The sequence below is a fragment of the Brachionichthys hirsutus genome, chromosome 19, assembly GCF_040956055.1.
Source record: "Brachionichthys hirsutus isolate HB-005 chromosome 19, CSIRO-AGI_Bhir_v1, whole genome shotgun sequence".
In the NCBI taxonomy this organism is placed as follows: Eukaryota; Metazoa; Chordata; class Actinopteri; order Lophiiformes; family Brachionichthyidae; genus Brachionichthys; species Brachionichthys hirsutus.
In genome coordinates this window covers 1,991,401-2,012,610 of record NC_090915.1, presented here as the reverse complement: position 1 = coordinate 2,012,610, position 21,210 = coordinate 1,991,401, and the positions used below count along the sequence as shown (strand labels likewise).

General features: G+C 49.8%; 4 protein-coding genes and 1 non-coding gene across 5 annotated transcripts in view; 3 read left to right on the top strand and 2 right to left on the bottom strand.

The window, feature by feature from the left end:
* Window positions 1–209: 209 nt before the first annotated feature.
* LOC137908154 (prostaglandin E2 receptor EP4 subtype-like) lies at window positions 210–3,392 on the bottom strand. Its single transcript, XM_068752509.1, has 2 exons — window positions 2,430–3,392; window positions 210–1,780 (listed from the first exon to the last, which is right to left on the bottom strand). Exons 1-2 carry the CDS (start codon window positions 3,228–3,230, stop codon window positions 1,265–1,267), a joined length of 1,317 nt encoding a protein of 438 aa, XP_068608610.1. The 5' UTR covers window positions 3,231–3,392; the 3' UTR covers window positions 210–1,264.
* An 804-nt stretch (window positions 3,393–4,196) lies between these two features.
* Window positions 4,197–4,279, top strand: trnal-cag (transfer RNA leucine (anticodon CAG)). Its single transcript has one exon. It is a non-coding gene; the product is annotated as a tRNA-Leu (tRNA).
* Window positions 4,280–9,483: 5,204 nt separating this feature from the next.
* Window positions 9,484–12,032, top strand: bxdc2 (brix domain containing 2). The gene is made up of 10 exons (XM_068752635.1): window positions 9,484–9,630; window positions 9,842–9,953; window positions 10,063–10,106; window positions 10,210–10,280; window positions 10,370–10,419; window positions 10,499–10,572; window positions 10,804–10,854; window positions 10,930–11,031; window positions 11,390–11,518; window positions 11,599–12,032. Exons 1-10 carry the CDS (start codon window positions 9,484–9,486, stop codon window positions 11,839–11,841), a joined length of 1,023 nt encoding a protein of 340 aa, XP_068608736.1. The 3' UTR covers window positions 11,842–12,032.
* Window positions 12,033–12,089: 57 nt separating this feature from the next.
* Window positions 12,090–14,294, bottom strand: rad1 (RAD1 homolog (S. pombe)). The gene is made up of 7 exons (XM_068752816.1): window positions 14,213–14,294; window positions 13,720–13,920; window positions 13,490–13,598; window positions 13,223–13,380; window positions 12,988–13,088; window positions 12,739–12,837; window positions 12,090–12,622 (listed from the first exon to the last, which is right to left on the bottom strand). Exons 2-7 carry the CDS (start codon window positions 13,912–13,914, stop codon window positions 12,445–12,447), a joined length of 840 nt encoding a protein of 279 aa, XP_068608917.1. The 5' UTR covers window positions 13,915–13,920; window positions 14,213–14,294; the 3' UTR covers window positions 12,090–12,444.
* A 1,500-nt stretch (window positions 14,295–15,794) lies between these two features.
* Window positions 15,795–21,210, top strand: part of dym (dymeclin) — a 9,583-nt gene continuing 4,167 nt past the window's right edge. The window contains exons 1-8 of the mRNA XM_068753131.1: window positions 15,795–15,958; window positions 16,441–16,632; window positions 17,453–17,505; window positions 17,597–17,690; window positions 18,001–18,137; window positions 18,526–18,598; window positions 19,139–19,264; window positions 19,350–19,482. Coding sequence (XP_068609232.1) covers window positions 16,493–16,632; window positions 17,453–17,505; window positions 17,597–17,690; window positions 18,001–18,137; window positions 18,526–18,598; window positions 19,139–19,264; window positions 19,350–19,482 — 756 coding nt within the window. The 5' untranslated portion in view covers window positions 15,795–15,958; window positions 16,441–16,492. The remainder of the gene's footprint in view (window positions 15,959–16,440; window positions 16,633–17,452; window positions 17,506–17,596; window positions 17,691–18,000; window positions 18,138–18,525; window positions 18,599–19,138; window positions 19,265–19,349; window positions 19,483–21,210) is intronic.

The following is a 21,210-nucleotide window of genomic DNA, read 5'->3' as shown; positions in this document are numbered from 1 at the left end:
ATCAGTGATCCGGGAAAAAAGAAAGATGCTAAATTTGATCTGGAGACATTTGGGATGTTCTCATCCATCATGGATGACTTGCTGCTGGGAGCCTTCTGGAGAGCGGAGAAGCAGCTGCGTGCAGGTGAGCTCGGCGACATCGCCGGACTACCGGTCCGAAGTGTGACATCATCGCCACGGCTGCAGGAAAACGCCAGAGTGATGGTGCAGATATTTATTTGAAGACGGCTTTAAAGGAAACACTTTTCCTCTCACATCCAGTATATCCTGTTCATTCAGCAGGCCGACTTTAATCCGACTTTAATCTGACTCATGAATTAAGGATGGACCGATTCCATCATCAGAGCGGAGCCACGATCAATCAATGCAGACCTTTGTTTATTACGCGTTTACAATCTGCGCCGTAAAATGCTTCAACGGCAAATAAATCTCAAACAATTCAATTTACAACGATTAAAAAGCAACAAATTCACATTTGAGATCCTGGAAAATTTGGTTTTCCTGCAATTTGGATTCAAAAGTCAACCAAATAGCCATCCATTGATTACTTCAAGTAAATATTTTATATTATTAGATTATATTACTTTATATTTTCCTCTTCTTATTGATCTAAATAGCTGAACTTGCAGACGTGCCTACTTCACTGTCACCCCAAACCTCGTGATTTACAGCGTCAAACTTCAAAAGAGCAAACCTTTACTGGTTCCGTTTTATTGATGAGTTTGGTACAGCATCGGCATTTTAACATTGAAATGTGAACACGATAAACTGATATCGGCCCTCAGAGCGACGTCTGAATCCTGTTAAGATCCATCTCGCTAAACGGCGGCATCTTTAAACGTAAGCAGGAAATAATGTTTTTCATTTTCTTTCTTAATCTGCCTATGAAGCCTGATTAGTCCGATTGGATGATTCCGTTCAGGTGAGATGAGAGTCCTGCTTTATTGAGGCGTTACTTCAGGAGAGCGCCTAACGGGCCGGCGTCGGGCGGCGCCGCGGTGAAACCTGGAGGACGCCGCGATTCTACCAGCTTTGACATTAAAGCTATTTCTAATCGATAACGTTTATTTGTACCACTTTACAAATGGCCTTGACCTTTGTTGACCTTCTCGTAGAGAAGATAAAGATAACGACGGCCCGGTTTCAGTTCTCAGAACAAAGATCTGGTCCGGAGCGCTTTGATCTCACTGCGTATGTACATGATGTGGGATCCTCCATCATCATCATCATCATCCTCCCGCCAGCGCAGCGCTCCCATTGGTTCCTATCTCATATGCATCTCTGCTGTGTTCTTGACCTCGTCCGTGAAGGTCACGTGGAGCGCCGAGTCCTTGGGGTGCTCTGCAAGCAGCCTGCCTGGAGCTGCGTCCCCCAGAGTCGTCTGGAAGAACCCCCCCTTGAGCTCCTCCACCCCCGGGGGGGCCTGGAACGTCCTGTGGTTCCCCTCAGACCGGTACAGGTAGATCTGTGATGTGCTCGCCATTTCCTGTAACTCGTGTGACACCAGCGAGGGGGAGTCCCGGGAGATGATGGAGGAGGTGAAGTGAGCGTCGTGGCAGCCGAACTGGCCCCCGGTTCCCCGCCCCCGCCCGCCCATTTTGCAGAAGAGGAACTTGATTTTCTCCAGTAGCTTGAGGACCACCGTCTTCCTGAGCAGGATGTAGATCCAAGGGTCCAGGATGGGGTTGATGGAGGCCATCCGGATGGCGAACAGGTCCTTATTCAACCCCAGAGGCTCTTCTTTCTGGTTTCTGTGCAGCTGGTTCACGAAGATCCTCAGCTGGTGGCACAGGAGAGAAAAGGAGAGTGATGAAGCTGCTCGTCTTCAGAAAACGTGGAGGAATAGTTCTGCAAGAGCCGACCCGTCTCGTCTCCGTTTACGAGAGGGAGACGGCTGTTTATTTTCATCCTATAATACGAACCGGGCCGGAGCGGTGAGATCTAAAGACACGCGTCCAGATACATGAAAGAGGAAAGAGGCCAGTAAACGTAGCTCTCATAAAAGGTCGATGACCTTTCTGGGATCTGACCACATTCCAACGAGAAGCTCCATGTCACGTGACAACCTGCGTGACGACACTCTGGGAACCGTCGCTCTGTCAGCCAATCCTTGGCCGCCCCCGACATCCGATGCCAAATCCGTTCCGACACTAAGATCTAAACTGTCATCTGTTTTTGTCAACAGCTGACACGCAGGAACGGTGCGCGTGAACAATGTCACGCGTGTCAGGGCAATGCGTCACCGTAAAGATGCAACACTGGAGCGCGGCCGTCGTGCGTAAAACGCGATCATCTCACTTCAGTTTAAATGACATTTACGTTTCGTGAATTTTGCTTATTCGTGAAAGATCCGCGCGCGTAAAAAAACAAACTTTTACGCACAGAAAAGAGAGGAATCGCCGGTGAAATCGTTCCCAGCATGCACTCACCACCAGCGGAATGGAGCAGACGAGCACCACGGCGGAGGTGGCGATGAGCAGGATCACCATCTGGATCTCCGCTGCGGCTAATCTCCTGAAGCTGCGCCTGCGCCCGAGCTCCGCCACGCCGCGCCGGTCCGTGCCCAGCGACGTGCGGCGGATGAACCGCTTGTGCATCAGGATCAGCGCGCCGCACACCAGCACGTTGCAGATGACGGTGGCCAGCACGATGGCGGCGTTGACGCACGCGTACATCAAGTTAAACGCGGCGCCCGTGGCGCGCTCGCTGTGGCAGTCGATGAAGCACCAGGTCCCGGGGCTCTGGAGCTTCACCTGGCCGAGCCCCAGGATGGGCAGCGCGCAGAACGCCATGTTTGACATGTAGATGGCGAAGAGCGTGAGCGCGGCCACTCTTTGGTTGACGTGCTCGTTGTAGAAATACGCGTGGTTGATCGCCACGTATCTCTCCAGCGACATGGCGAACACGATGCACAGCTGCGCCAAGAAGAAGAAGAGCAGGACGAAGCCCGCGTACTGGCACACGGGCGCGCCCCCCGGCCACGAGCCCTTCACGTAGGTGGCGATGGTGACGGGGCTGGCCAGCAGGGTGCCCAGCAGGTCCGTCACCGCCAGGCCGCAGACGAGCGCGTAAAAGGTCGTCTCCTTCTGCTCCTTCCGCGAGATCCGCAGGACCACGATGGCGACGACGTTCCCCACCACCCCGAAAATGAACATGATGGCCGGGATGGTGGGCGCTTTGAACCTGCCCGTCGCTGCCGTGGAGTTCATGCCCACGGAGAGTTCTGTCATGGTTTTCACGCGCAGCCAAAAATCCAACTTTCTCCACGTCCGAAGCCGCGACAATTCACATCGATGCGCAATCTCCAAATGTCTCTCTTTTACGCACCGTCTTAAAAGTCCACAATGCGCCAAAGTTCATGATGAGGACATGAGCGGCCTGGAGGACAGAGACGTCTCGTCTCTGCGCGCATCTGGGCAGCTGCGTGTCGCCGCGCCGCTGTCGCGCAAACGACTGACAGGAAACTCTCTCCACGGCGCGATGGAGGCGGCTCCTCCTCTGCGCGTAAATCAACGCGCGCCGCGCTGAACGGGAGGAAGACCACGGGAGGAAGACCACGGCCACTGCGTTTATGTCTACAGGACGTCCCCGCCGCGTCTCCTTTGACCTCAGCAAAGAAAGACAAGATGTCCAATCGTTGAACGATCGATCATTATGATCGAATGTTGGAGGAGTTCCTGCCGCTGAGAGAGGAGACGCGCTTCTCTCATTTAAAATGATGATGCGGGTTTTTCTTTCCTTCCAAAAATCTCCTGATTTCAAACCGTTCAGCCTTTGATCCGGCGCGCAGCTATACCGAATCATTTGATCCGGCGCGCAGCTACCGAATCATTTGATCCGGCGCGCGGCTACCGAATCGTGCACGTTTCATTTTCAGGAATCCGGGCTCGACGGCGCGCCTGTTTGTTTTCATGCCTTCATGTTCCTGTTCAAACACAGAACATGCCGTTCTGCGGGTTTATTCCAATCACAAAGAGGCTGAAATAATCCCAACATGTTGGGGCAGAGAACCTGGAAGCTCTTGTTCTGGTTCCAGAAGCCGCGCAACAGACGGTGCGCGGCCCCGGCCCCGGTCCCGGTCCCGGTCCCGGACGCGGTTTGCGCGCTTCTGCTGCCTCAGCGCGAAGTTTGTTTCAGACACGTTTATTCTCTTGTCGTCCGTTGCCATACATCTTATATCCGCGCTCTCACAAGTCGTCAGGATGGCCGAGCGGTCTAAGGCGCTGCGTTCAGGTCGCAGTCTCCTCTGGAGGCGTGGGTTCGAATCCCACTTCTGACAAGACATTTTGGCGGCAGCGGCTACCGGCCCAGACAGAAACACGGAGTGTAGACTGGTGGCCGGGGCACCGACCTCCAAAATGTGTGCCAAGGGGGGCCTGTTTGGGTGGAAATGTACTTTCATCATGTTCAATAAAAAGCTTTTCTCTTCTTCTTATGGAAAGAATGTGACCTTAGCTCACACAAAAAAAGCATTTAAGTATTTATAAAGTGGTTTAATGAGTTGTTTAAAAGTTAAAATGCTGCTTAAACCTTACAGATTGGGTTCGAACAGGTGCAACTTGAGAGCATTTTATTCTTAATATTTCTGCACATTTTTGGGGCTTCTTTTCTTTGCATGCCACCAGTAGAACAATCGCTTCGTTAAAGCGTCTGATTATTTAGCGTGGGCGAAGCAACGGCACGAACAGGATGGACTCGGCTTGGTTCGCCAGCCGATGGACGCACGTGCACGTCACCGACGTGCACGTGTGTCTTGTGGTATCGACACCTTCCACAGACGTTTCCTGCCTTGTCAACTTTTCACTGACTCAGTTCAAGATGTTGAGAGAGAAACAAAAAACATTCTCTGTTTTTTTACTTTCTCCATTTTAAAGTTGATAAAGCTTTTAATTCTGAGCTGCAAACAAACACAATTTCAACGTCATTTGATGCCGAACGTTATTTTTGATCGTTTTCTCCGCCGACAGCAAACAAATATGTAAATGTTTGTCAGGAAGCTGCAGCAGAGCGACTGTTCTGCCGTTTGTGGTCCGTCAACACGTCTGAGAACAGGACGTTAGCTCAGACGTTAGCGGGTGCGCCAACTTCTTCGTGTGAGCTCCTCCCCCTTCCTCCAGGTGACCTTTCTCCTTGGCGCATTTCAAAAAACAATATTTCATTCTCAAAAGTCAGATTGATTGAAAAGTCAGCCTGGGAAAAGTGGCATCTCTGAACTGACCGGCCCTCCATCGCAGCTCAGGTCAGCTTTGTGGCGTGAGGTCATGAGTGACTCGGGTCATGTGACCAAACCCCACAGCCGCTGGTCTTTCCCAGGGAGCGGAGGAAAACAGCATCAAGGAATGTGCTGGCTGTTTCCCCGAGGAGCATTTATCATTAACCTGTTTGGCATTGAAGAGGAAATCAATCATTTGCTCTCGGATCAGGCGGGAGCGCTCCCGGGAACGCTCCCGGGAGCGTCGCGGCCCCTCCTCTTCAGCATTTGACTGTAGATTTTCCTGTCATCCCTGAACATCCACTTTGTCCTAAATACGGGACCAGAACGCTGGAAGCAGGTCCGGATCCGCCTCAACCCGAGTGTTCCTGCTGGCTTTCCCAGCCGGATTCCAGAACATGCTGCAGGACTCACGTAGCAGCATCTAAACCAGACATGGGCAAACCCAGGCCCGGGGGCCATATGCGGCCCGTTGGTCTTTTTAATGCGGCCCGCAAAACTTATCCAAATTATATCATTAAATAAAATTTTATTATAATTAAACCTCATTCATTTGACCTTTTCCCTGTAATGCTACCTGTAAAAGGCCAAATCCTTTAATGCAATAGCTTTAATGTGTCATTTATATTCACTCACACAAATACTCCATCCATCTGTTCTTGGTCCGGCCCCTCTGTCAAATTTTAGAACCTATTGTGGCCCGCGAGTCAAAAAGTTTGCCCACCCCTGATCTAAACAGTTCATGCACCAATCACATTTCAGACTGACATTTCCGTCTGAGGCTTCGGGACAGAGAGCGTGGAAAAGTCCCGGGAACGCCGTGAGTTTCTGCAGGATGCGATCACAGAGGTCGCGTGGAGGCAGAACTCGAGCCGCCTCGTGCGTAAAGGTTCCCCCGACGGGGATCCTTCCGGTTCTGGTCCTGGTTCTCTGGCGTCTCTACGCTTCTCTTGTTTTAATATCTGACGGTATTTTAAACAGTAACTTCCTCCTCGCCGTCGCCGGACGGCTTCCCGCACCGGAGGCCGAACCGGTCCTGGAGTTTAGTGTTGTCACAACTTCAGAAAAGACGTGCAAACATGCGGCCGCTTCGCCCGACTCGCTCCCGCCGTCTTTACGCTGTCAACATCGCCGCCGCTCAACTTTCAACGGGTCCGGTGTTTGCAGACACGAACGGTGTTTGTTGGTTCAGGTTGAAATGAACCGTCGCGTCTTCCTGACTCGCCGCCGCCTCTGTAAACAGAACTCACACTCTGTTCTGCGCCGCTGTGAAAAACAAACCGCAGCTTTATCTCACATGAAAGGGAAACACGAGAAGGTCTTTCTGCCCTTCTGCTGACTTTAAGGCGCCGCTTCGAGGCTCTGCCTTCACAATCAGGGCACTTGGGGTGCTTTCACACTGCACCAAGAGGACTCGGTTCCTCGGAAGGACTCCAACACCAACTCGTCAGCTCAGGGGAGCAGGCCTCAACAGAATCCAGATTCCTCACGCCCCACAGCTTTCATGGAGTTGGTGCGAGGCTGGAGACAAAAATGGAGGGAGGGGGCGAGGGAGGGGGCGAGGGGGGGCAGGCCTCACCTTTCCTCACCTGCGTTAGCCCGGAGCGAAACAAACAATCATAATTTACATGTTAATTCTGCGGCGCTGCGCCCGCACGATGAGCGACGACGCTTTACAATTTGGATTCTGTTCCGAGCGACTTTGATGTGACGCCGAATTGGTTGAATCACAAAACGCACTGCTGTTTTGCACGCCCTTTACTTTTTCCACATGCTGCAGGTTTTCTGCGCTATATTTTGCAATTTTGTTCAAGGCTGCTTTGAAACAGGACAATGCATTAAATTAAAGACGAGGTGGACGTTTGCAGCATTATTATTACTATTTGTTATCTCAGCGCTTTAAATCTTCCAGATCTGGGATAGTTCCTGGAATGCAGGAATGTCTTCCCACTCGTTCTTCTCATCCCTCTTGCAGGCTTCCAAACCACAATCCGGCAGCTTCTGCTGCAGACAAGGAACCTTTGTTCTCACGAACGTGCCTTTTTCAGACGTCAATCCAGGAGTAAATAAAAATCTAATTAGTCAGCGTCTGATTCTGTCTTTCGTGTTCTTTGTGCATCGGATAATTCTGAAGCATCCATCCTTAGAAAGGACGAGAACAAAGTCGGCGTTCTGCTGCTCTGACTAAAGTCCTCCGGGCTTCAGGCGAGTTCAAACTGCTGTGGGAACCTTTTGATTAGCGCGGCGCTCGTAAATCATCATCCCGATAGCATACACACAAATATTAGAGCCCCCCCCCCTTCAATTTGATTTGAAATAATAGGTGTGAGAGTAAACACTTGTGCAAATTCATTTATTCATTTTACTGCTAAATGCGCTCCCAAAAAGACGTTTGAAGAATAAAAGCGACAGAAACGTCTCTCCTCGTTCTTTCTGGAAAGGCAAATGGAAAAATCCACGGACCGGGTCGCCTTGTTGTCAGAACTGATTCCCCCGGGATGGAAAAAGCAGCTTCGTCTTTTAGAGCCCTTCACAAATAAGACTGATAATGTGACTTTGCAGTTTTTAAACAAGATGATCCGGTTATTTGCTCTATTTTGTGACGTCGTCGTGTTTTTATTGAAAACAGAATAATAAGAACTCTCAGTCCGGCACCAAACCCGGACCGAGCGTGAAAACATGATCCAGAGCGTCATTCATGTCGACGACAACGATGACGATGGTGATGAAGGAGGAGGGTGAGTGCTCCACAACTCACATCCCGATCAGTCCAGAATCAGAGCAGCCGTTAAATGAAACCCAACCAGCACCAATAGGTTACTCGCTTGCTTTGAAGTTCTGTCACATGAAAGTAGCACCTTAAAAACTACAGCGCCATCCTTTCTCAAGGAAAAGGATCCGAGGAGGATCCAGAAGTCTGCAGGAAACAGAACCAACTGCAGAACCGTGTTGCTCCTTCGTCAGCATTTATTTCATTAGCTCTGATTTGGGGTCCGCCGACGCCTCGGGGGGGGGGGGGGGGGGGGGGGCATCCGGTTATTGAGCTGCTAAATGACACAGAAAACCGCTCTGGAAGGAACAGAAAGAACTGGGCGAGGCCAACACGGCCAGTGACAGATATACCGCTGCCTCGCCTCCTCACAGCGAGGGGCCCCCGGGGACCCCCGGGGCCCTTGGGCAGCGGCCGATGAAATATTTAAAGAACCAAACAAAGCACTTGCCCCTGACGGTGACCCCGGCCCGGTCAGGTCAGGTCTGGGCGGACACTGACAGGCAGAACGCCATCCAGCCTCATCACAGTGCAGCAAAGCAGAACAAAAACATGCCCGGGGGGGTTCGGGCCTCAGTGGAGGCAGACGGCGTCGTTCACGGGTGGAAGCAGAGCGACAGCCCGTCAACAAACACGGTGTACCTGCAGATCTCTGCAGGTACAGGCGGAGCATTAAATCAGAACCGCTGCAGCCGGCTGGCGCCCAGTCGTCTCCTGCTGGCATTTCAGTCACTGTGGGGATCGAACCCATCCAAGATCGAACCCGTCCAGGATCAAACCCGTCCAGGATCAAACCCGTCCAGGATCAAACCCTGTCCGACCACAGCGAGGACACATCCAGTTGTAATTTAAAGCAGGGACACATTGTCCTCGGTATTTACTCGGCCTTGGGTTTCATCCCCGGTGTCGTCTTCTTTCACGACTTTCCGCTTTGGAAAGATCAACTCGTGTTGAATTCACACAAGGACAGTTAGAGGCAGGTCATTTTCCACCTTGCGTGTCGCTGCAGTGATTATTTCGTCCGCTCCTATATATTGATGTCGTCCTGTCAAAGGTTACATCAACAGTGGCGGTGAACTGAAGCGAGGAAAGGCGTCGTGCTTTTACTGACAGGAAGTTACAGCACGCGGAGGAAACAAACCTGTGTAAACCGTCCAGATCAATAAAGTTTTATCTCAAACACACTTGAATTTCACAGGTTAAAACAACTACACTATACTCTATTATACGACGCTATATGCTCATGAATAAATACGGACAAATGTGACTTTATTTTAACCCACAAGATCTAATAGTTGCAGCTGATTGAGTCGCTGCAGATCAAAGTTCAATTTATAACCGCTGGAGCAACACCGCCCCCTTGTGGCTGCTGCCGGGAAATTGCGCGGTTTACTTGCAGTACCACCTCCGCGCCACTGGGGGAGCGCTATACCGCCGTATGCCTCTGAAATATTGTTCGAGTGATAACGAAACCTCGCGAGATTTGTGACGTCTTACAACAATGTCGGCATACAAGCGAAAACGTGGAGGACAGGCTCACGCCGATAAAATAGCAAAGAAAGGTAAAATAGTCGCCGAAGAAAATGAAAGAGCAGCAGAAACCGGAGACGAGAAGAATGAAGTTACGGTTCCGCCGCCGGTGTCGTTGGTAAGGGCTCGGTTCGTTAGCTAGCGAGTCCGGGCAACATCTGGAACATGCTCCATTTTCGGGGGGTATTTAATATAGCTTGTAATAAAACAACGGACAACTTAACCGAAAACAGGCACATATATTAATAATAATAACAGGAATGGGCCGTTGGAACCGAACGGAACATCTGAAGCATGATTTGGGTTTGGTGCTCTGTCGTCTCGATCAGGGCAAATGGACCAACAAGGAACGGGTTCTTATTTTCTCCTCAAGAGGCATTAACTTCAGGACGAGGCACTTGATGCAGGACATGCGGACCATGATGCCTCATTCCAAAGCAGGTTGGTGTTGGGTCAGAACCGGCTCGGAACCGGCTCGTCCTCCTGCATTGCTCACACTCGCTGCTTGTGCGCAACTGAATGATTTCACGCGCATTTTCTTGTCTGTCAGATACCAAAATGGACAGAAAGGACAAGCTGTTCATTGTCAATGAGGTGAGTTTTGGTTGAGGAGCCACGTCTGTAACCGTCTTCTCCAGCGATCCCTCCTTTATTTACCGACGCAGCATCACTTAAAGGGAAACGTTCTTTTTTCCAGGTCTGTGAAATGAAAAACTGCAACAAATGCCTCTTTTTTGAAGCCAAGAAGAAGCAGGATCTTTATATGTGGTGAGTAGACGATGGCTGTCACTCCCAGTCAAAGCATGAAGCAGAACGTTTGTAATGGATGTTGTACAAATAACTTCAACATCCTCCAGGATTTCAAACAGCCCTCACGGACCCTCTGCAAAGTTCCTGGTTCAGAACAGTGAGTTCCTTCTGGCCTTGTCCTCGCGAGTAGCAAACATTTATCACGTGGATCATGTGGGGAGTGTTTCTCTTTCTAGTTCACACACTGGCTGAGCTGAAGATGACAGGAAACTGCCTCAAAGGATCCAGACCCCTGCTGTCCTTTGATCCGGTGAGTAGCGCCGGTCAAGCAGATGTTCATGTGAAGCACGAAGACCGGCGTTCCTGTCCAGGTCACTTTAATGGTTAAAGAGGCTGCAGCTAATTGTAAGCTGCTTAAATCTAATGAAATGTGGATAAATGAACGTTTACAGAACACAAAGACATTCCTGACACCCCATCACTCGTCTGGGCCATGAGTAAATTAACATATTGTGTATTTTGATCTGTTTTTCTCCTGCAGAAATTCGACAAGGAGCCTCATTACGCTTTACTGAAGGAGCTTTTCACACAGGTGTGTAGAGGATGCACCTGAACCGGATGGGGGGGGGGCGCGTGAATCTAAACGATTGATACGTTCCCGTTGCAGACCTTTTCCACGCCGCGCTACCATCCTAAGAGCCAGCCGTTCGTGGACCACGTCTTCACGTTCACCATCACAGACAGCAGGATATGGTTCAGAAACTACCAGGTAATGGTTCAGTACCCCGACCACAGTAAATAAATGTCTAACCCAGGGGTGGGCAAACCTTTTGACTCGCGGGCCACAATGGGTTCTAAAATTAGCCAGAGGGGCCGGGCCAGGAACAGATGGACATGCAAAAGCCATTACATGAAAGGATTCGGCCTTTTACAGGTAGTATTACAGGGAAAAGGTCAAAGATTGGGGTTTAATTATAATAAAACTTAATTTCATGATATAATTTGGACAAGTTCGGCGGGCCGGATTAAATAGCCCAACGGGCCGCATATGGCCCCCGGGCCTTAGTTTGCCCATGCCTGGTCTAACCCCTCTCCTCTCACGAGTTCGTATTCCGTTTGACCTCCAGATCATTGAGGAAGACGCCTCCCTCGTGGAGATCGGCCCTCGTTTTGTGCTCAACCTCATCAAGCTGTTTCAGGGGAGCTTCGGCGGACCTACGCTCTATGAAAACCCGAGCTTCCAGTCCCCTAACATGGTAAGTCTTAATGGACCAGTCGCGTGTAACCCGCCTGATGCCGGATCACGTTACGTAACGCACGCCCTCTGTACACGCAGCACCGGCGGCAGATCAGACTGGCGGCGGCGGCTCGAGTGCGCGAGAAGCAGATGGTGAAGGAGATGCAGAAAATGAAGAGGACGGAAGCGAAGGAGGATTTGAATAGAGATGTTACGGCCGATGTTTTCGTGACCCCGGCTGAAGAGAAGCCGGTCCGCATCGAGACGGAAGCTCCTGCGCCCAAAATCCCAAAGAAGAACAAACACAAGGCTTTCAAAAGACAGCGGCTGGCCCGCCGGTAGCTGGATCCAACGAACGCCATCAGCCGATAGATCCGGTGAAGGTCGGAGCGCAGCCGGAGCTGAACTGGATTATTGATGTGCTGTTTGTTCCATACAAAACTTAAAGTTACTACGTTTGACGGCTGTAGAGAGATCTTTGATAAACTCGTGTTCCTTGTGTTGTGCTCGATGTCACAGAAATAAAAGAAATCAAACACACAGTCTGCTTAATCAGGTAATCTATTTATAGAGCTGCAGAGAAATCTGGACGACCCCACAGGGGACAAAAAAAACAGAGCCGGGGTCCTGTCTGAGGGACAGTTAAGCTCAGTGTTCAGTCAGGAGCAGAAGCTCCAGAAACGAGCTCTTTTATCGGACTCCGTCATAACAAAATACGCTGAACTATTCTTCCATTTGCGTTCCGTGTTGATGAAACCCAGAGCTCAGGATGACGTCTGACTGACGTGACGAACCGGCTGATTTAGGGAGGACCCTGCCTGTCCTCCACGCGGTCCAGCGTCCCACGTGCTGCGCTGCTTCCTCGGTAGTCTTCATTCTTGACGGGAACGGCCACAGCTCAAGTTAAGGTGCTCACGAAAAGGCCTCGAATGCAACGGCCTGGAATCACTCCTCTTCCACCTCCTCATCGGGACAGCAGTAGAATTCCACGAAGCAGATCTGTCCCTCGTCGTTCCTGACCAGGTACTGCAGCGAGAGGAAGCCCCTGCCGTCCATCCTCACGGAGACTTTACAGGACAGAGCCAGCGCCTTGGTGGACGGCTTCAGCAGGGACATTTTGTACCTGGGAATGGTAACAATTCTTTCAGGACCAATACATCCTCTCTCCATCTAATGAAAGCTCATTCCACATTCGGTAAACATCGGTCACCGATCAACCGATTATTTCTCTCTGCTCACCTGTTGGTTTGTGTCTCCGTGCACTGGAAGACCTCCATCATGTCAGAGTCCTTGGGATAATCATAATGTGCATTTCCAGAATTCCCAAATGTGGACAACCTGAAGAGCAGACCAAGTCAAAGAACACTGGTCGATCGATTCGTAGCATTCTATTTTGCACATGTATCCACGGGATAATTGTCCTGCAGAAACTATTCCGTATTACAAATAGTGTTGCCTGAAAAAGCCGTTTTCGTTTTGGCAACTCACCTAAAGTGTGGCTGGTTTGGAGACATGGTGATCTGGAGGACCTCGCTGGTCAAATCGAGTTCAGAAAAAGCTTCCTTCAGACTCTCTGACAGCAGGATCACCTTTAAAAAAAGAGCCACATCAGGAGAAAATTCATGTTTGTCATAAATGTCACATCTAATCATTCTCTAACGGGCCTGTAATGAAGATATTTAAGGTGTAGCCTCTGTGTGTGTGTGAAACAGCGCAAACCCACCTTGTTTGTGACGTTGGTGCTGCAGAAATCAAAGTCAATTGGCTCTTCTGGTTCTTGTGTGTTGATCTTACATACAGTCACGACCCCTCCCTCCTCTAGGAACAGGGTCAAAGGGTAACCGTACCCCCTGTAGCACATCCGCAAGGCCGTTAGCACTCCTGCAGAATACCAGGAAAAATAATCAGAAATCAGTTACATCTGAGATGGATTATAAAATAACTACGGTTGGAAAAAAAAAGAACCAAACGAGGCTTCCTTTATCTTTACCGGGCACGCTGCTTCCTCCGAAAATATTCAGGCAGTCCAGCAGAACGGTGAGGTTGATCTGAAAAGCCACCAAATCTTCTTTTATGGTGAATTCTTGAAAGATCTCAGCCTAGAGTGGAGAGACGACATGCATCTAATAAATATATTCATCATCATCATCATGCCTGTTCTTTCAACCATCCCCATCAGAGGGGTGTTTATAGCAGAAACTGCGTTTTAGAAGCAAACACCTGAATGAAAGCGTTGGCCTGCAGGCATTTAGAGTCCTCCACAGTGACTCTCAGCCCGTTGGGCGTCGCGGTGAAGATGGAATGGTCTTTAAAGGCGATCGCCTTCAGGATGTTGGACAGATTGCGAGCATTATCCATGCTGGCCTTTAAGACATATTGATCGTCGTCTGCTTGCGACTGCGCAGACAGAGGCATCGCGCTCTGGAAGGAAACATTGTTTTTTGTAAGTTAATGTTGAGGCGGATAAACTCTCAACAATTATAAGAACAGAAACACTGCTAAAATATTTATTTATAAGCCACACGACGCACGAAATGTCATGTTGGTGTTATTTCTAGCTAGGCTACTTGATAGCCGATGACGTCAAATGCTAGCGGAAAACAAACTTGAAAACGTCCGTTGCTTATTTCAGTAAAAACTATCGTGCTGACAAGCATCCTAGTAAATAAACATTTTCACATCTATTAAATCGTGATATAAATTAGTCACTTACAAAGTCGTGATTCAATCTCTCTAATGGTTGTTTTCAAGAAAGCCGCCCCGGGACGAGCTCGAGACCCTTCCGTAACTTCCTGTACAGAACGGAAGTGCAATCTGCGCATGCGTCGTTGCATTTTGAGTCGTAGTCGTTCCGAACTGTGCGATAAATATTCCCTTCGCGCTGGTGATACGTGGCATCAGTGGGAGTTTGTGACCTGCAGAGGTGAGAGTTATGCGCAGTTACATAAATTAAATCCGATAAATGTTCTTTAGTGAGTTCATCTTCGTTCTCTGCTTAGCGTTAGCGTTCGAAGCTAGCGCTAGCTAACTGTCTGGGTCCTTGATTCCTTTATCAACAGGAAGTTAGTGCAACAGACGCGCTTGATTCACTGCAGTCATAACATCCGGATATTCATTTACCGACTCGGATAGCTTTTCAGATTAAAAGACAATCTCCACCGTGAGGACAGAAAAGTAAATAATTCTATGCTTTTGTTTCAGGTTCTCGTTCTCGGCGGCCTGTCAGAGCTACAGCCATGGTGTGCATTCCTTGCATTGTGATTCCCGTCCTGTTGTGGATCTACAAGAGGTTCCTGGAGCCTTTCGTCTATCCTGTGATTTCACCCTTCATTAATATATTTTGGAATAAAAAAGCAGTCCAGGAGAATCCTGCAAGTGGCCAAAAACAGAGTGGAAAGACGAATGAGATTTGCAAGGTTCGTTAATAAACAAGTCATGGCTGGATTAGAGATTAGATTGTCTCATTGCGCACATCACAAGTACAGAGACGTAAAGGCAGATTGTGTCTCACCAGAAATAACCCTTTCTGTTATTTGTCTCAGGCTGAGCTCAACGGTGAAGTTGCAGCCAATGGATCAACTGTAACGGCAGACAAGAAGACAGATTGACAGCTCCACATCTTTGTTATATTACCTTAAAATCAGGATAAATATTCCATTAATTTAATAAAAAAAAGTCAAGTTATAATTTACCTTTGAATGAATCGGTTTCCAGATTCTTCAGAATTGTGCGTCTCTTGTCTCAATTTGTCATACAGTAATTTAAAGTAGATTGTGTCTTGTTGATTTTTTTGTTCTTCATGAATTAAAACAATATTTCTCCAGTAATAATAATTCAACCTCAAGTGGATAATGTGTGTAAACTTATAGATGACTAAAATAAAGCTTATACGATTTATTGATCCGTTGTGATCCCGTGCTTTCTGCTGCTATCTTACGGTGCTTTGAATAAAACTTCCTTCTCTGGTGGAGTCGTGCCATGAGAAAGAAATGTTGGGAATGTTACCAGGGACAGATTACATTTTGGTGATCCAGAAGAGATCCTGGATTATGGATCACTTTGACATTTTCAATAACATTGCATTCAATGGAGCTTCAATATTTGTTCAGCTGATTGAATCAGCGGCGCATTTATATTTATGGTTCGTAAAACAAATAAGTAGGTAAAGTATGACATAACTTTTGACACATTTGGGACGTCCCGTATTTCTTGTTTGTTACGTCCACACGTAGTCACGCCCACACCACGTCATCGCGTAAGGGGTGGCGACGTGGAAAACATGGAGGACAGGGGTGTTGTAGAGTAAACATAACCTTCATATTCACCGGGATTTCTGTTATCTACCGATTTAAAAATAAATAACGAATCGATATAAATCGATCATTTTATGAAACATTTTCCGTTTGCTCGTCCTGGGAGGAGACCGAGACGCGGAAGCTCCGAGAAGCGCTTCTGACAGGTAAGCCCGGCGGTCAGCTGATAGCACGGAGTCCGCGGACGATTAGTCCTGAACCGCCGCGGCGGTACCGGTACCAGTACCGGCCGAGTTACTCATCCATGGTGCCCGAGCCGCCTAACCCGAACCCGAACCCGGGCAGGCTGTCGGCTCTGCCGGTTACTTCCTGCACCAGAACTCGGCTAAGCTAGCTAACGTCAGGCAGGCTGAATATTAGCTTTAGATGCAGGAGAATGGCGGGCAGAACCAGATCAATAGCGAGATCCGGTCACAAGATTAACCGTAAGACACTACCAGCTTTTTATTTTTTGTTTTTTAGCTACACCTACGTAGGAAAGGTGTGTTATTTACACAACAGCACGCAGATCCTGGTTCGTTTCCAGTCCCTGCTGTAATGTATTCCTGCTGGGCTGATTATAATTCACAGAGATGTGTTGGGATGATGATGATGATGATCAGTGTTTGTCACGTCACCCACCATCCAGGGTCCGGCCTACGCCCGGTGGGTTCGAGTCTGGCCGAGTGGAGCCGGGAGAGATGGGAGCCAACACCAGCCGTGTCAGCGACCTGTCCGACAACCCCAGCCTCAAGACCCTGATGGGCAGCGAGCCCATATCAGAGAACGACCCTTTCTGGAACCAGCTCATCTCCTTCACCTTCATCAGCCCCACCAGCAGGTCCGAACAGTCCAATGGTTTCAGACAGATTCACTGCCAGCCGGCTGAAACGTTGAAATCTAGCGTTTATAATACAGACATGCGTTACGAAACACCCTCCAAAGGTCAAGAGGGGTTTTGTGCAGGAGAGTAACAACAAAAAGATTTTAAAAACCTCACAGAAGGCTTCTCTCCTGCTACAAACACTTGTGTAAATAAATAAACATTTATTATAATTATCTGTTGTGCTGCAATAATTAGAGGACGTTGCACAAAGTGGCTCCGCTCTCGTCATTCCTTCATCCTGGACACGCGTCCAGGAGCGCCGGCCCGAGGGCTGTAACGTGTTCATGTGTCCCAACGACCTTTCCACGGAGACGCCCCTTTGAGTTTCTAACCAGGATCCGGCCTGACCCGAGACAGGATGTTTACCGAGTCGCGGGTCTGAGGGAGCAGACGAACTGGTTAGCGTTTAGATCCTGTCCAAACACGGCTCACCTGCTCCGTGATTGATGTTAAACATTCACTCGGTGATGGTTTTGTTTTAGTCAGGCTTGTCAGTTTGTTCACATTTATTAAAGTTCAACCGGTTCCTGGATCGTCCGTCTCCTCGGATGGTATTGATTACGTTATTTTCTTACGTTTTGCAGAACAAACAAAATTAATAGAAGAATTGAAAATGCATCCGATCATGAACTAACTCTGTTTCTGTCCCGACTAGCAGCCCGTTTTCTTTGCCGCTACATTTCCTATATTGTAACGCCAGTGTTCTCTTGTATGAATTTCATTGTCAGCTCCTTTTCGTTTAATTTCCTTCTTCCCTGTCGTTCCTTTAAACCAGTGGAGACTCCAAGCTGCTGGAAGAGGCTGTCATCCCGTTGGCCAAGAAGCTGAGTAGGTTTCCAATCATGATTATATCCCCCCCCAGCTGAAAAATATTTGCCATCCATGTATATAACGAGTTCTCATCTTTTTTCTTTCCAAGTTGAAAGCAATGTCAGAACCGGGAACTTCGCTGCTCTTGTGAGAATTTTCCTTGGAAGAACCAAAGAGCTGAAAATCTCCACGGAATGCCAGGAGTGAGTATCGGAGCCTTCCTGTTTTATCACAGGAAGTCTGGGAGTCTGAAGTGGGGGGGGGGGGGGGGGGGTCCCATGGTGGAGCTGCCAGACACCCCCCATCCATGGACCAGTTATCTGTTACTCCTCCCATCCAGTCCCCTTCAAGGCCTTACGTTTGGAATAGTGAAGCTAAGCAGGTTCATTTGAAGCTTTCATTCAAGGTCCCTTATTTAATACAATATAAAGATGAATAAAAGCCCGTTGGAAGCCATCAGAGGAATGAAACGCGTCTCCAGCCTCCCCTCACAGCCCTCCTTCTCCTCCACAGTCAGCTGTTTATCTGGCAGGCCCACAATGCACTGTTCATGATCCGCTGCCTGCTCAAAGTCTTCATCAGGGAGATGAACGAAGAGGAGCTGCACCTGCAGTTCTCCTACCAGGAGAGGGCGCCAGGCTCCTGTGGAGGTGAGAGCCATTACGCTGAGCCTGGCAGGGTGAGCAGGAAACTGCTAAAGTCTTCCTCTTCTTCGTTGTGTTTGGTTATTACAGGATGGGTTGAGTGTAATAACCCTCCTGAAACAAACACCCCTGCTGGCTGTAGCAGGAAGCTCAGCCTCGCGATCCTTTTAAACAGGTCACTCCATTCGCCCGTTCTCTATCAGAGTCCTTTTATATTCCTGGAAGTCATGAAAAATGATTCTTAAAAATTCAAATTGGTGAGTCTTGCAGAAACTCTACAACCCATCATTAGCTAATCTCCTTCAGTGCCAGTCCTGAGCATGAAATATTGATGAAGAGTAGGATGGGAGCTGCCACGTGCCTCGTATCATAACTCCCTTATTCTCCTGCGTAGAAACGAGCAGCCAGAGCCTCCTGGAGGAGCTGCTGTCCAACCTGGTCCACCTGATTGTTGAAGTTCCCCTGCTGTGAGTATCTCGGTCGTCTCCGCCCCAAAGGGAGAGGAAGGACGAGCCGACAGTTTGTGAGTGGAGCAGCAGATCCTGAATGTGCCTCGGCAGCCGGGATAGGATGTTCCCCGTCCTCAGCCGGGTCATCCTGGTGGATGAAGAGGCTGAAAGCCAGAGATGTGTAGATCAGGAATGATGGAGCGGAGCGTGACGATGGCGTGGGCGGCGTGCGTGGCAACACACTCCGCTTTAATGCGTGATTATTTGCCTCTCGGTGGGGGAGTTATCTCCCGTCTGCCACCAGCCTGTCGCTGGAGGCTTCTTCATCGAGACAAAGTCTCCTGAGCAGCGTCGCAACTTTACAGAAACACGACTGACAGCCGCCGTCCTCCGCTCACCCACGTTATGTCATGCTTGTCATCCTCCTCCTCCTCCTCCTCCGCTCATCTTCTCTTCTGTTGTCTCCAGATTCTATGTTGTGTTCCAACATTGATCACGACCGAGCTGCCGGCGCTCCCCTGTCCTCCGGTTAGCGCTGTCGTCTGTCTGTCCCCGCAGTGACATCACCTACAGCATCCTGTTCGAGGCGGTGACCACGCTGCTGGTGTTCTTCTCCTACCAGCTCTTCCACAAAGACATCCTGCGCGATGGATTAATATACCGGCACGTCATGAAGGGGCGGTGGTGAGAAAACACACAACCGCGGCAGCAAGCTAATGAGCTCCCGGGGGCGTTGACCTATGACCCCGCGACTCTTCTGTCTCGTTAGCTCGTCTCTGACCAGCCGGCTGGTGAAGACGCTGCTCTACAACTTCATCAGGCAGGAGAAGTGTCCTCCAGCAACGCACATCTTTGAGTCCAAAGACGAGGGAGGCCTGCTGTACGGCCTGGCGTCGGGGGTGGCGAGTACGAAACCTCTCACACACACACAGACGGTCGCTCTCGTTGGATCAGAACACCGGTGGTGTTTCTTTGACGTTCCACGCCTCTCAAGCAGCATTAATAATAATTCATTTGACCACTAATGCTGTTTGCTGTTCTGTTCTTTGTGATTTCAAAATAAAGCGGAACAGAAAAAGTTAGAATAACGACGGCTAAGCCTAGAAAAACGCTGTGTGTGTGTGTGCGTGTGTGTGTGTGTGTGTGTGTGTGTGTGTGTGTGCGCGTGTGTGTGTGTGTCCTGCAGATAAATGCTTTGTCGCTTGATGGTGGCAGATTCTTATCAGTGATCCATCAGCATTCAGCAGCCGTTCTGTCTGTGGCCAGAGGTCAGCCCCCAGAGTTATGGGCCCCGTCCCGCTCATAATCCCCCAGAGCCTGTCTGTCTGTGCCCCCCCCCCACACACACACACACAGTGCAACAAACAGATACCAGCCCTCTCACACTCAGCGCCCTGAAACACTTGTTTGCTTTCTGTGTCTCCGTCTCTGTCTGCATCCACTAAACGAAACCAAACCCTCGCACCAACCGTGTGTGTGTGTGTGTGTGTGTGTGTGCGTGTGTGCGTGCGCGTGCTCAGCCAAGCCATGGATGTCCCATTCCGTTCAGTGTTATGTGAGTTAATAAGTGAGGAGCACATTCCGTCTGCTCACCGCGTTCTCGTCTGGAACACGAGGAAGGATTTCCCACCTCCTCTTCCTCCTCTTCCTCCTCCGGTTCATCCACGGGCCAGTGACGAGCTGTCGATGCTTAACAACGACACGGAGGTGAACTGTTTCCTGAAACGTTTCCCTTCCAAACAGGAAGCGTGTGTGACGTGAGTGTCTTGGTTATTAGCGGGGCGTGTGTGTGTGTGTGTGTGTGTGTGTGTGTGTGTGATACCGATGATACTCGTCTTGCTTTTGAAACGGGTCATGATCAGGTGACATCGGCATCAGGGTAGATTTCTGATTGGGCAATTGGCTTTCAGCGTGAATACGGTGGTTGTTTTTGTGCAGGCCGCCCCGTCTGACGGGGGGGAGGGGGAGGAGCCTGTAGGCTGGATAAACACTGCTGTCATGGCTTTTTCAACAACGATGACGGGAAGACTTTGTGTCACATGATCGTCCCCTGTCCCCCACGTCCCCCCACGTCCCAAAGCCCAGGCTCTGATCTTAGCTCTCCAGCCTCTGTGTCCATTCTTGACCTTCTCCTTTCCTCACTTTTTCCTCCCCCTTCCTCCTCCTCCTCCTCTTCTTTTTCCACTGGGCGGCTGGCCAGACCCGGAGCAGCCTTAGCGGTGTAGCATTATTGGGTTTATGCGGTGGGCAGGCAGACGGGCGGGGGAACCGAGCCAGGCGGATTACAAAGAGCAGCCGCCGAGGTAAAACGGAGCCGGTGTGAGAGAGAGAGAGAGAGAGAGAGAGCAGGAAACGTGTCTGCCAGACCGGCTCGGCCCGCCCGTTCCGGTGCCAGTGAGGAGAGGAGCGTAGCGAGGCTCCGGCAAGGCCTCTCAGATGGAGGGAGGCTCGGCGCCGCCGGCCGTTTCTCTCCCGACGACATTCGTATCCATACAACGGTTCAGTGACGTCATCACGTCTTGGTTGAAGGACTGCGTGAACGCATCCCTCGCCACCAGATGGCAGCAGACGCACTTGGCTTCTCAAACCCAGCCTTCTGATTGGTGTTGACCTGCGGGTGGCTAGACGAG

Excerpts from the sequence above, each read along its gene's own strand:
- LOC137908154 (XM_068752509.1), bottom strand. The coding sequence starts at position 3,230 with ATGACAGAACTCTCCGTGGGCATGAACTCCACGGCAGCGACGGGCAGG. Across the intron at positions 1,781-2,429 it reads TCTGCTCCATTCCGCTGGTG|CTGAGGATCTTCGTGAACCA; the intron begins GTGAGTGCATGC and ends CTGTGCCACCAG.
- bxdc2 (XM_068752635.1), top strand. The coding sequence starts at position 9,484 with ATGTCGGCATACAAGCGAAAACGTGGAGGACAGGCTCACGCCGATAAA. Across the intron at positions 10,573-10,803 it reads CCCTGCTGTCCTTTGATCCG|AAATTCGACAAGGAGCCTCA; the intron begins GTGAGTAGCGCC and ends TTTCTCCTGCAG. Across the intron at positions 11,032-11,389 it reads TATGGTTCAGAAACTACCAG|ATCATTGAGGAAGACGCCTC; the intron begins GTAATGGTTCAG and ends TTTGACCTCCAG.
- rad1 (XM_068752816.1), bottom strand. The coding sequence starts at position 13,914 with ATGCCTCTGTCTGCGCAGTCGCAAGCAGACGACGATCAATATGTCTTA. Across the intron at positions 12,838-12,987 it reads CCAAACCAGCCACACTTTAG|GTTGTCCACATTTGGGAATT; the intron begins GTGAGTTGCCAA and ends TCTGCTCTTCAG. Across the intron at positions 12,623-12,738 it reads ACGGAGACACAAACCAACAG|GTACAAAATGTCCCTGCTGA; the intron begins GTGAGCAGAGAG and ends TACCATTCCCAG.